This window comes from Pan troglodytes, chromosome 18 (assembly GCF_028858775.2).
Source record: "Pan troglodytes isolate AG18354 chromosome 18, NHGRI_mPanTro3-v2.0_pri, whole genome shotgun sequence".
NCBI classification, from domain to species: Eukaryota; Metazoa; Chordata; class Mammalia; order Primates; family Hominidae; genus Pan; species Pan troglodytes.
In genome coordinates, this window is record NC_072416.2 from 71,593,019 (window position 1) to 71,606,883 (window position 13,865).

General features: G+C 37.1%; 1 protein-coding gene across 4 annotated transcripts in view; it reads left to right on the forward strand.

Moving 5' to 3' along the window:
- Nucleotides 1-13,865, forward strand: part of HYDIN (HYDIN axonemal central pair apparatus protein) — a 423,676-nt gene that overhangs the window by 139,017 nt on the left and 270,794 nt on the right. For all 4 annotated transcript variants that reach the window (XM_016930119.4, XM_063797419.1, XM_016930120.4 and 1 more), the window contains exons 12-13: nt 1,620-1,843; nt 10,193-10,260. In XM_016930119.4, the coding sequence (XP_016785608.3) occupies nt 1,620-1,843; nt 10,193-10,260 (292 nt within the window). The remainder of the gene's footprint in view (nt 1-1,619; nt 1,844-10,192; nt 10,261-13,865) is intronic.

Genomic DNA, 13,865 nt, shown 5'->3' on the forward strand with positions numbered 1-13,865 from the left:
AATAAAATAGCAAGCAGCAATTATTTATGCTTCTATTTTGGTGCATTGTCCGTCTTCTCTTGGCAGAAGAGGCTGTCTTCCTCTGCTCTGCCTCTGCTGCCGACTCTTTCTCTCCATCATATATTCTGGATGCCCTCTTCCCTGCAACCTGAGCCCCTGAACTCATCCTCCTCTGCCTCCACTCAGACCCCATTCCCTTAGTTACCAAGCTCTCTTCTCTTACAACAACAACAGGCAGCACTTTGGTGAGTGTTTCCTCTAGGCTGAGCACTGAATATGCATTATCTCATTTATTATAAATATGCTGTCTCCTCCACAGTACCTCCCCACAGTCTTGCCACTCCCATTCTCACCTTTCACCACTCATCTTCTCAAAACAGGAATCTAAAATAGTCAGCTACTATTTCCTGTACACCCACTCAATTCCCTAAATATTTGTCCTCTGGATTCTGCAGTCATGCCCCACTAGAATTACTCTCTTCCTCAAGGTCAGGGATGACAATAATCTCTAACTAAAAATAATGTCTGTAACCTTTGCTCCAAACTTACTCTCCTGACCTCTGTCTGCATCTGACTTCTTCCGGGAATCCTCCTCCCTCAGCTTCCGCGTTCCTGACACACGTCACATTTGCCTGCTAACCTTCTGAAAGTTTCTTTGAGATCTCTCATGCTCTTTGTCCTCCAAAGCCTTATGTGTAGGTTGAGGGTGGTTCCTATATAAATCAGGAAAACATGCTGTTCACCCTCTAGGTGTAAGGACAGCATTGGCAAGGATCAGAGGTGGTGTCTTTGGAAGCCAGGATAGAACAACATGGCTGTAGTGAAGGTTCGTGCACAAGAATTGTAGGGACAGTAGACTGAGGCCTGCCATGTAGGACGCCTAATGTCACAAGTGTGCATGAAGGAGCTCAGGCATGAGCTCTTTACATGCACACACTAAACCCAGTGTGCAACCACATATGGGCAATAACATGCTTCCAGAACACTAGAATATAGGAGTACAACTTTTCTATAGTAAAACAGTTGCTTGCATAAGAATCTCAAAACAATCATCCATCCAGTAGAATCTGAGATGAAAATATCTCAATAGGATGAAATCTGATAGCACAACAAAGAGAACCCTTGTCATCTGGGATCCACAGTGATGTCTCATTTACATTCTTCAAGCTACATTATAAACATAGGTTTAGGTAATTCTCACTCTGCTATTCTAACTTGCTTTTTATTTTTAAGTATGCTGCTTAACCTCAGCCTTCTCATGCGTATAAGAGAAATACTTACTTTCCCTTGGTTACTTTATACAGAGTAGCAAAAAAGGGAATATTTTAAGGCTCTTCATCAGTATATGTGATTATGATCAGTCTTTATAGCACAAGCATAATATATATGACTAATTTCATGTTAAAGAGGAGACTAAAAATGTAAAATTACTTTCTGGTTTGGGAGTTCTATCTTCAAACACTCAAGGCATCAGACTGTTCATTTGTCCCTGAGTGTTCTTCTTTGGTTCTAATTCTGCAACTTTCCCTTTGTTGCTGTTAAACAGTACAGACACATGCTTATATGAAAATAGGTCAGAGGCCCATTGACCTTCACATTCTTGCCTTTTATTGATATAGGCGATACTGTACAACAAAGGCAGCATCGATGCTCTCTTCAACATGACCCCTCCAACTTCAGCTTTGGGGGCCTGCTTTGTTTTCAGTCCCAAGGAAGGCATCATTGAACCAAGTGGAGTCCAAGCTATCCAGATCTCCTTCAGCTCTACCATCCTGGGAAACTTTGAAGAAGAGTTCCTGGTCAATGTCAATGGGTCACCTGAGCCTGTGAAACTGACCATTAGGTAAGGTACATTTATAATGAATGTAGAAACTAACAGAAGTTTTAACCTATTGCCTTTTTAGCTTTTTAAGTAGATCCTGTCTTGGATGCTGATGACTATCTTTGTTGATATGAACACATCAGCATAATAGAGTGTGTTAAATTTCCATCAGTGTTTCCCTAGTGAACATGTATAAGTTATTATAGATACAGATGCTGTTTGGGGATCTAGTTTTTCTACAAGTTATAGTCTTATAAAATAAGGATTTAGACATTAAACTAGCTTCTAGCTACTCTCTATGTCTTAGGATGTTTAGAGAAAATAAGTTATTACAGTAACACCTGAATAAAATCATCTGGGCTAAGCTTTGGCCATTATCACAGTTTCTCTAAACTTTTGTCTTTTGTTCTTATTTTAAGGAAATTACTTACATGATCTCACTATTATGTCTCCAAGCATTGTAAACACATTGCTCTGACTCTATTTGGATTCCCACAGCAGCAGGTTGTTAATTACCATGGCAGTTTCTCTTATTCTGGTAACTGCTAGCAAGACCTCCCTCCATCTACAAGCTGAGGTCTCCCTTGGGGCAAGCCCTGGGGATAACATAGAAAAGAGATAGAGACATATGACCTGAAGGATCCAAGGAAAATGTACTGATCTCATGATATATACTATACATTCAGAATCTCAAGATTAGCTGAAAGGTGATTACTGTTTATTCTCAACTCTTCCACCTCAGTGTCCCTGTTATGCACTGAATTGTTTCCCGCAGAATTTATATGTTGAAGTCCTAACACCCAGTGCCTCGGAATGTAACTCTTCTTGGACATAGAGCCTTTAAAGAGGTAATTAAGGCAAAATGAGGTCAGATGGGTGGGCTTTAATCCAATATGATTGATGTCCTTATAAGGAGAGGACATTAGGACACAGACATACACATAGAAAAGGGCCATGTGAAAAAATAAAGAGAAGCTGAAGCGAGAGACCCTCAGAAAAAAATAACCCTGCAATCACCAACACTTCTGACAGCAACAGAAATAAACTTCTGTTGTTTAAGCCACCCAGTCTAGGGTACTTTGTTATGGCAGCCCTAGCAAAGTCATACAACCCCCAACAACTAAGGAGAGTGAACGTGTGTGCCTCAAGGGTTCTGTGGCATGACCAAAGCAGCCTGTCACAATCATAATCTTTTTTATTTTTAAGTCTCAAGACTTATCTGAAACATTCACAAGGCATTTACGTTCTCTTCCATAATACCTGTGTGTTTGTTATAAGAGAAAAATGAGGGTTGTTTTCCAAATATTTGAATAACATTGACTCTTCACGAATGTGTGCCGTGCTTATCCCAGCCCATGGTTAACATCCTTTGGGTATGTATACAACATGAGAAGGGTGGGAATACACTTTCATTTATATGAACTTCAGCCCACTTCCTACCTTCATAACATCTCATCTCTCATGACAAGCAGTGAAGGGTGGTTCTCTGAAGAAGTAGGAAGAACAAACTTGTGAATATAACCTTGTCTCCAATTCACGGCTCCTCTAGTCCCATGAGGGCCTTTGATAAGATCCAGCAGATCAACTCTTGGAAGCTGACTACTGGGCATCAGGAAGTATTGCTCTGAGTCATAAGCACCCTTGACAACATCCAGTATCATAAGCAAGCCTTCATACATAAGCAGCAAAGATAAAACCTTTAAGCTCTGCTCTAAAAACATGTAAGATAGAAGGAATAATGGCCCTATCTGTAGGAAGGAAAGTATAGGATATTAAAGGAGCAGTTTTACTTTTCAGGTAGATGAAAGAAAGGGAAAGTGCTAGCCAAGGAAGGCTAACTGCCCCTCAAGTTTAATAAGAAAGCCCATCCCAATTTCACCTGGCCATTCCCTATTTTAAGTTCAGGCCTAATAATACTGTGTCTTACCATCAACATACATAGCTACCCCTTTTAGGAATAAATATGTATTTTGAATATTTGTTAAATAAACTCTTATTGAGTACCTCCTTCAAGCAAGGTTGTATATTAGGTGCAAGAACTCATGTATTTGGGTTTGTTAGACATTCCTGATGCATGAATACTACTGCCCTCACTTTTGACTCTGAATTATTTACCCAAATTCAGGATTGCCCATTCTTTAAACTATTCCCTGAAGAAACTTAAAAATACAGTAAAAGAAATAACAAAGGAATTCAAAAGGGTAGAAAATATCCATTTAACACAAAGAAAGGCAGTAATGGAGGAATAGAGGAACAGAAAAGACATGAGACATACAGAAAATAAGTAGCATGAGTCCTGCCCTATCAACAATTACATTAAAATGTCAATGTATTAAATACTTCAATTAAAAGTTAGAGAATGGCAGAATGGATTAGAACAAAACAAACAACCCCGCCAAAAATCTATATCTTTTTGCTTTTTACAAGATATCCATCTTGTATCTATATGCTTTTTACAAGATAACCACACTTTAGATTTAAAGATATGAATAGGTTGAAACCAAAAGGATGGAAATATATACACCATGCAAACAGTACCAAAAGAAAGCTGGAGAGTCTATGTTATATCAGACAAAATAGACTTTAAAATAAAAATTGTTACTCAAGACAAAGAAGGGCATTTTACAATGATAAGATAGTGAATTCATCAAAAAGATATGGCAATTATAAACACACATCTAATAACAGAGCACCAAAATATGTGAAGTGCAGACAGACAGAATTGAAGGGAGAAATAGACAATTCAGCAAAATAGTAGGGGATGTCAATACCCCACTTTCAATAATAAAAAACTAAGCAGAAGATCACAAAGGAAATAGAAGAGTTGAACACTATAAACCACCTAGACCTAACAGACATCTACAGCACACTCTATCCAACAGGAATAAAAGAAAGGACATTACTACCAACCTTACAGAAATTAAAAGGATTCGTGGATAATGCTATGAACAATTGTATGCCAAAAATTAGATAATGTAGATGATATGAACAAATTCCTAGAAAGACACGAACTACCAAAACTGACTCAAGAAGAAATAGAAAATCTGAATAGACCTGTAATATATTCCAACCAAAAAACAAACAAACAAAAAACAAGATCAAGTGGCTTCACTGGTAATTTCTACTGAATGTTTAATGAAGAATTGTCATAAATCTTTCACAAACTCTTCCAAAAAATAAGAAGGTGGGAACACTTTTCAACTCATTTTATGAGGCCAGTATTACCCTGATACCAAAACCAAACGAGAACATTACAAGAAAAGAAAGCTAAAAACCCATAACCTTTATGGATTTAGACCCAAAAATCTTTGACAAAATACTAGCAAACCAAATCCAGCAACATGTGGAAAGGATTATACCCCATGACGAAGTGGGGTTTATCCTGAATGATGAAAGGTTGGCTTAACATAAGAAAATCAATCAATGTAATACAACATATTAATAGAACAAAGGACAAAAACCACATGATTATTTCAGTAAACACAGAAAAAGCATTTGCCAAAATTTAGCACCCTTTTATGATTAAAAAAAAAAGTAACAAACTAGGAGTAGAAGGGAACTGCCTCTACGTGGATCAAAGACTGAAATGTAAGGGCTGAAACTATAAAACTGTTAGAAGACAACATATGGATAGGCCCGGTGTGGTGGCTCATGCCTGTAATCTCAGCACTTTGGGAGGCTGAGGCAGGCAGATTACCTGAGGCCAGGAGTTCGAGACCAGCCTGGCCAATATGGTGAAACCCTGTCTCTACTAAAAATACAAAAAAATTAACTGGGCATGGTGATGCATGCCTGTAATTCCAGCTACTTGAGAGGCTGAGGCAGGAGAATCACTTGAACCCAGGAGGCGGAGATTGCAGTGAGCGGAGATTGTGCCACTGCACTGCAGCCTGGGTGACAGAGTGAGACTCTGTCTCAAAAACAAACAAACAAAAAAAATAGGGTTAAATATCCATATCCAAAAACCAAATAAACAATAGTTTTCAGATAATCAGCATCTAAGCACAAGCAACCAAAGAAAAAATAAATAAATTAGACTTCATCAGAATGTAAAAAAGTTTGTGCTTCAAAGGGGATACTGTCAAGAAAGTGAAAAGACAACCTTCACAATGGGAGAAAGTATGTGCAACTCATATATCTGATAAGGGACAATAAATTATTGGACAATTATAACTCAATAAATAATTCAATTTAAAAATAGACAAAGCGTTTAAGCAGACATTTCTCAAAGAAGATATACAAGAGGCCAATAACACATGAAAAGACTGTCAATATCATTAATCCTCAGGGAGATATAAATCAAAACCCCACAATGAGATACTACTTCACACTCACTTGGATGGCTATAATCTTAAAATGGAAAATACAGTAGTTTCCCTTTATCTGCATTTTTAGGCCCCAAAGCGCAAAAGTAAAATTAGGGTTACTCAGACACAAGCACTGCAATACTGTGGCAGTTGATCTGATAACCAAGACAGCTACTAAGTGACTAAAGAGCGGGTAGCATATGCAGCATCGATACACTGGACAAAAGGGTGACTCATGACCTCGGCTGGACAGAGAGTGGATGACACAAGACTTCATCACACTACGCAAAGTGACAGGCACTTAACAATGTATGACTGATTTGTTTCTGGAAATTTTTTATTTAATATTTTTGGACCGTGTTGACCATAAGTAACTGAAACAACAGAAAATCAAAACTACAGATAAGGAACTACTGTAAGTATTGGTGAAAAGGTGGAGGAATGAGAACTCCCATACACTGGTAATTAGGAATGTAAGACATGGCAGCCACTTTAGAAGATGATTTATCAGCACCTCAAACAGGTAAACACTGAGTTACCATATGACCAGCAATTCCACTCCTAGGTATATACCCAAGAGGAATGAAAGCATATATCCACACAAAAACTTGTACATGAATGTTTATAACAGTATCATTCATAGTAGCCAAAGATAAATGAAATGTGTTATATCTATACAGTGGAATGCTATTTGACCATAAAAAGGAATGAAAAAAAATGAAGCACTGATAGATGCTACAACATGGTAGCATGAATGAACCTTGCTACCACGGTCTTTTGTGACTAGCTTCTTTCACTTGTCATAATGATTTCAAGGTTCAGCCATAATGACACCATTATAAACCTTGAAAATAAGGTTCATCCATTATGAACCTTGAAAACATTATGAAAGAACCCAGTCACAAAAGACCACATTACATGATTCCATTTATATGAAATGGTTAAAGTAGGCAAATCTATATAGATCTGAGGTAGATTAGTGGTTGCTTAGGGCTGGAGGGTGCAGGATAGTGGGTGACAGCTAAAGGGCATGAGGTTTCTTTTTGAGGTGATAAAAATGTTCTCAAATTGACTGTAGTGATGGTTGCATATATTTGTGAATATACAAAAAACATTGATTTGTACACTTTAAATGTGTGAATTGTATGATGTGTGAATTATATCTCAATGAAGCTGTCATTTAAAAAGAAATTCCAGGAGGCTGTAATAGTGAATAATACTTCTGTAATTTCCTGGGTGAATTTTTTAAATCTCTGATCTGTTCTCCTAAAGATCCCAGAGTAGTCATGCATGTCACTTGCAATGTCTAAATAGGTTAAGGTGTACTTGGGTTTTCCATTGGGAATAATAGGATTTAGGGATCTCCCAGGAATCTGCTCACAAGTGAACTTGGACTAGTTAGTACTCCACCTGCTCTGTGCAGGGTAAGCCTCTTGTTCTATCTTCTGGACATTTCCATTTACCAAAATTCACATGCCACTTCTTGATTTTGGATGTTCATTTCTAGTTTCCTTCAACAAACCTGACTATGGAAAGAATCTTTATGGGGATTTATCACCAAACTCATGATCAATTGCTAAGAGAAATAGACTTACATAAATTTCCTCCTCAGTTCACTTCCTTTAAAGCTCAGTGTTTCATTTGTCCGATAGTGTTGCATTGTTAGTGGTTTGTAGCATTTCAAACCACTAACAATAATTTTGAAAACCTGTTAAAAATCTAGTGTCATGAATAAATGTCTATTCATAAAGGGTAAAAATGCATGTATAATACATCATCTGTTCTCAGCTGCACATATTAACACTGACTTGACTTGTTATTTTACTTTGTCAGAAATACTTTCTTGGGCCTCGTAGCCCAGGAAATGTCTATAAAGTTAATATCGTAGGTTCTGGAATTTTGTTTCTTACTTTTTTATTGCCAGGTACTCATTTCTCAGTACTGCATAAGCTAGTATTTTAGCTAGTGTGCCTTGAAAGATCATAACAGATATTATACTTTCTCTCTTTCTGTTTACTCTTCCAGTTATGTAACACAATATTTTCAGTGGTTGGATAAACAACACTGTAAAATTAGTGTGATTTTTAAAATTACCCACAAGCAATTTTCTTCCCTCCTATTTTTATGTATGTGATTTTATAAAGTTTGAACCATAGCACAGATACATTTTGTATTCAACTTGTCTCACTTACATATTGTAATAATTGAATCATTCTCTCTTGTCTTTCAAATTATAGTTTTAACAGACCCCTGCAGTGATTTATGGCACAACCTTGGCATAGATTGTCCTAACATTCTGAATCCCTGTGAGAATTAATGTGACCATATCTTAAGTCCAGATGGGATGGTTCAGCCACAATTCCCTCAGTTACATGTGCCTTTGAACAAGTGTCATGTATCTCTGGTTGTTTAAACTTCTGCATTGATTAAATGTCTGCTTTGTGTAAATTTTTTAAACTTCTTTCCTACTTTCTTTAGCATCTTGCGCATGTCAGACACTTTTGATCTATTTGTTACTTTGGTCCCTAAAAGCTTTTTTTCAAGTGAAGCATATAGCCTGTCGGCCTGTTTGTTGACTTCATTCTCAACTGGATCCCAATTCCAGGCTGAGTCCCAACCACTCCCTTTAAAATCACTTCAGATCGTTAGCATGAGATATAATAAATGCTCATGAGAAAGTTAGACCTGAAACTTGTTGCAGTGAGTCTTTGCTGTGGCCATTCCTCCCAGGCTTACAACAACCTCTCATCACATTATAGTCAGAGCTGAAGCAACCGGAAGTATCACTAAGGCACCAATCCATGTCTTTACATGGATCATGGAGAAAAATATTATTGCTCTGAAGGTAAACAAGATAACTGAATAGTTTTCTTTTGCTGTTGTAACAAATTATCACAAATTTAGTAGCTTCAAACAACACATACTTAATATTTTACAGTTTTATAGACTTAATGCAGGTCTAACTAGGCTAAAATCAGTGTTGGCAGGGCTGTGTTTCCTTCTGAAGGCTCTAGAGGGGAACCCATTTCCTAACCTTTTTTGGCTTTCTGAGGCTGCTCACATTCCTGGATTCCTTCTTCTGTGTTCAAAGTTTCCTTCTTCTGTGTTCAAAGCCAGGTTGAGTTCTCAGATTGCAGCACTCTGACCTCCTCTTCTGTCTCTTTCCTCTATTTTTAAAATCACCCTTGTGATTACAGTGGGCCTACTAGGATAAGACAGGATAATCTCCTCATCTTAAATTCAGTTAATTAGCAACCCTAATTCCATCTGCTACCTTAATTCCTCTTTGCCATGTAACCTAATATATTCATAGGTTCTGGGAATTAGGACATAGATATCTCTGGGAGCCATTATTCTACCTACAATACCTTCTAAGCTAGAAGTCATAGAATCTCTCTATTATTTATTTTAAGCTACAGCATCTCTCCAAGATCATAAAGCTTTACACTGAGAGAGAAATAGACCAACATTTAGAGTAAAGAGTCATTCAGTGTCACCTAGTCCGGTCCTCTCTTTTATACACGAGGAAGAGAAACAGAAGCTGATAGAGATAAAGTGGCTGGCCAACATCACAGTGAGTGAATGTCACAGTGGTAGGAATGTCACAGTGGTAAGAGTGGAATTGGAACAGTTTATATGAAAGCATGGACAGGGATTACTAGTATCAATGATAGTCTTTGATGTGTATTACATGTTTAGACCTATAATTTTTATTTCTTGACACATTAATAACTTTACATGATATGTGTCTCATTCAAAATAACAACATTTTGTGCCCTTGTTTGGTGATCTATCTGCTCTGCCTCTCACCTATTCATTGGTAGAAATAAGATAATAAGTTAACCACAGCATTGTTTGTCAAAACCCATGGTTTGAATCATGAAAAAGAATTTTAAGAACCACTGTGATAGACCATCATGTCATCATTTCTTTAAATCCTGGATACTATAATTGACATAAAGTCAAGGTATGGTTTTTGTACTTATCCTTGCCCTACTTCCTGATTGTGACTCTGATTCACTGGATTCTCTCCCTCTCCCCCACCTTGTATTCCTCCTTCCAGAGGCTGTGTCATTGGACCTACCTTCCATTTTAATGTTCCAGCTCTGCACTTTGGTGATGTTTCCTTTGGTGAGTAATTTTCCTTTTTAAATTAGAAATTGAATAGGATTCCTTTTCTCTACGTGGAAGGAGGAAGGTTTACAAAGAACCCCCGTTCCACAGCACTGGAATAGGAAGTCCAGCACAAGGACATTCAGAACATGTGCCCTATATCTGATTGCCCTGCATAAGAAAACAGAGTCCACATAACCATCCCAAGTCAGTTACTGCCAAGAAATCTTATACTGATTCATTGTTTGGAATCTACTCTATAGTTCAGCTCTGAAATGTTAATGTAAATGCTATATACCAGTGGTAAGCCCATTATTGAGCTCCAAGAATATCTAAAACTCTTTTATCTGGAAGTCTTCTCCACTTGAGCACCCCAAACACTGACAGTCAGGCATAAAACTTATATATTGACAAGTAACTAATGTTGAGAAATTCATCCAGAATGTAGCACTGAAAGCAAAAGAGTTAGACTACATGAAAGGGAAATAAAGGGACATGGAAAGTAAGATTTAAAAGTTCTAACTAACTAACTTGTATCTAATAGATGCAAGTTCTAAGTTTAAAGGTTTAAAAGTTCTAACTTGTATCTAACAGAAATGCTAGATGGAGAAAGAATGAAAATGGCCAAAGAGCAATATTTGAAGAGATGGCGGCTGAGAATTTCTAAACTGAAGAAAAACATTTGTCCTTATAGTGTGCAACTGGATGCTCTTTCAATTCTGTAACTCCATCATAGGTAGCATGTAGCTTCTATGTCTTGGTCAAATTTTCTGCCCTAACCTTAGCCGTCATACTCACATTCCAGCCAGCAGAAAGGAGGAAGAGACAGGAAAAGAGTACACCCCTTCCTTTTAAGGACACTTCCTAGAAGTTGTACACGCCACATATGGTTATATCCCATTGGTGAGTACTTAGTTGTGTGGCCACAACCAAGCTGCACATAAGGCTAGGAAATACAGCCTCATTCTTGTTGGCCACATTCACAACCAAAACTTAGGGATTTCGTTACTTCCTGAAGAAGGAAAAGGATAGTGGGAGATAACCAGCAATTTTGCTGTAACTTAGCAAATCTGGGCAACATCAATTAAGAATCAGCCAGGCATAGTGGCTCACATCTATAATCCCGCCACTTTGGGAGGGCGAGGCGGGAGGATTGCTTGAGCCCAGGAGTTCAAGACCAGCCCAGGCAACATAGCAAGACCCCATCTCTACAAAAAACTAAAACAATCAGCTGAGTGTAGTGGTACGTACCTGTCGCCCCAGCTACCTAAGAGGCTGAAGCAGGAGGATCTCTTGAGCCCAGGAGTTGGAGGCTGCAGTGAGCTGTGATTGCACCACTGCGATCTAGCCTAGGCAAAAGAGCAAGACCCTGTCTCTAAAAAACAAATAAACAACAAAAAAACCCTCATAACTCTTATTAGGAACCAGGAAAGAAATACAATTGCAGATATTTAAGGCAGTAAAAACAGATAAGAGAATGCTATATACAACTTCTTTAAAAAATAGGAGAAATGGATGAGTTGGGGGAAAACATATGTTATTAAAATTACCGCAAGGAGTAGAAAACCTGAATAGAAAAATAATCATAGAATATACTGAAAAAGAAGTCAAATATCTACCCCTGAAGAAAAGACACTAGGTCAAACAGCTTTACAAGTGAGTTCTACCAAATGGTGAAGAAATGGATGTATCTCACATCACAGAAAAATGTAGAAAGCTATTAACTCGTTTTAGGAGACAAATATATTCACAGTAAAACAACACAAGAAAAGAAAAATATAGACCCATCTCTCTTATGAACATTGATTTTAAAGCATTAGCAAATCACATGCATAGAGAGGCATTTTTAAAATTACATCATGACCAAGTAGAATTTATCCCAGAAATCCAAAAATGGTTTAGTAACAGGAAATCCATTCATGTAATTTACCACAATTTATATCATCTCAGTTCATGCTGAGAAAAATATTCCACAGAATCCAACACTCATTCATAATGAGAAATAAAAATTCTTAGAAAACTAGGAGTAGGAGGGAAATTCCTTAATATGATGAATGAAAAATAGAAAAAACCTACAGTGGGAAAATGTATTTAATGGGGACCTTTATTCATTTAGTAACGTATATTTAGTAATATTAGTTTAGCTATGTTCTAGACACTATTCTGGGGACTGGGATATTACAATTTAATGTTGAAAGCATTCTGATTCATTTTCAGAGACAAAACAAAAAACAAAAAACAAAAAACTCTTCTCAAGCTATCATATAACATTGTCCTTGAGGTCCAAGCCATTGTGATAAGAAAATAAAAGGAAATAAAAGATAAGTAGTTGAAAAGAAAAAAACAAAACTATCATGGTTTATAGAATGTATTATTCTCTACCTAGAAAAACTGTGGTAATTAACTGACAAGGCATTAGAACTAATAAGAGTTTAGCAAGATATTCAAGCAAAATATTATTAAAAAGTAGATTTTTAAATATATCAGCAATGATTAACTAGAAAATATAATAGAAAAATATCATTTAAGAATATAAAACTATAAAATAACCTAACAATAAATGTGCAGACACTACAGGAAGAAGATAATTGGTTAATTCCCTGGGGGAAAAATTCACAGAAAGAGCCAATAAATTTTTGAAACAAAGACCAGTGACTGTGGACTTTATCAGATATTATAATGTACTTTAAAGCATAGGCAAATAGACTAATAGAAACAAAGCCATGACTACAGGGGAATTTACACATGCTCAATGTGAAATTTCAGATCAGTGGAGGCATGGGCTGCTTCATAAAAGGCAAAGAAACAATTTGTTATCCATTGGAAATAATAGAAAAGTTAGACTTTTACCTCACATCTTTCACAGAAAAAAATCTCAGATCTATTAAACAGCTAACAATGAAAAACAAACTTTTTAAAATATCAGGAGAAAATATAGGTGGTTATGTTTATATGCTAGCAAGTGTGAAGGTCTTAAACAAGATGCCCAATGCAAAAGCCATAAAGAAAAAGGTTAGTAAGTGTGGCTCCCTAACATTAAGCAAATTTCCAAACAAAAAGATTTCATGAACACAGTAAAAAGACAATGCTTGCAACATAAATAATAGGCAAAGTATTAAAATCAGAATACATGAACCTTCAGAATACATGAAACTAACTCCTGCTAATTCATGAGGAAAAGTGAAATTATCCAATAGAAAAATTGGCAAATAGATGAATAGACATGTATGAATTGGTAAATGTTTAAACAGAATAGAAGGTCTATGAAAGACATATTAAAAGATGCTTAATCTCAATCATCTTAGATGTTTTTTGTGAAGAAAATTTAAGTATTTTTTTATAACCCAACTAGTATTTCTCATGTGTTCCCACACTACCAAGCAAGCATGGCAGGAGTTGGGGGGCACTGAGGCACTGGCCTGGGGGTGCCTCATCTAGCTAACCACTTACCCGTGGTGCCCATTTCCCCTGAGGTATTGTGGGAACACTGATGGCTTGTCCTTTCAGCTCCAGCAGAGCCAACACTGACTTGGCTTCCACTGACTCCATTCTCCCTAGAGCTAGACCTGTGCTTCCCCCATGAAGCTACTGAGCACACTGAGATGTGCTGTAAGTGTAAAATA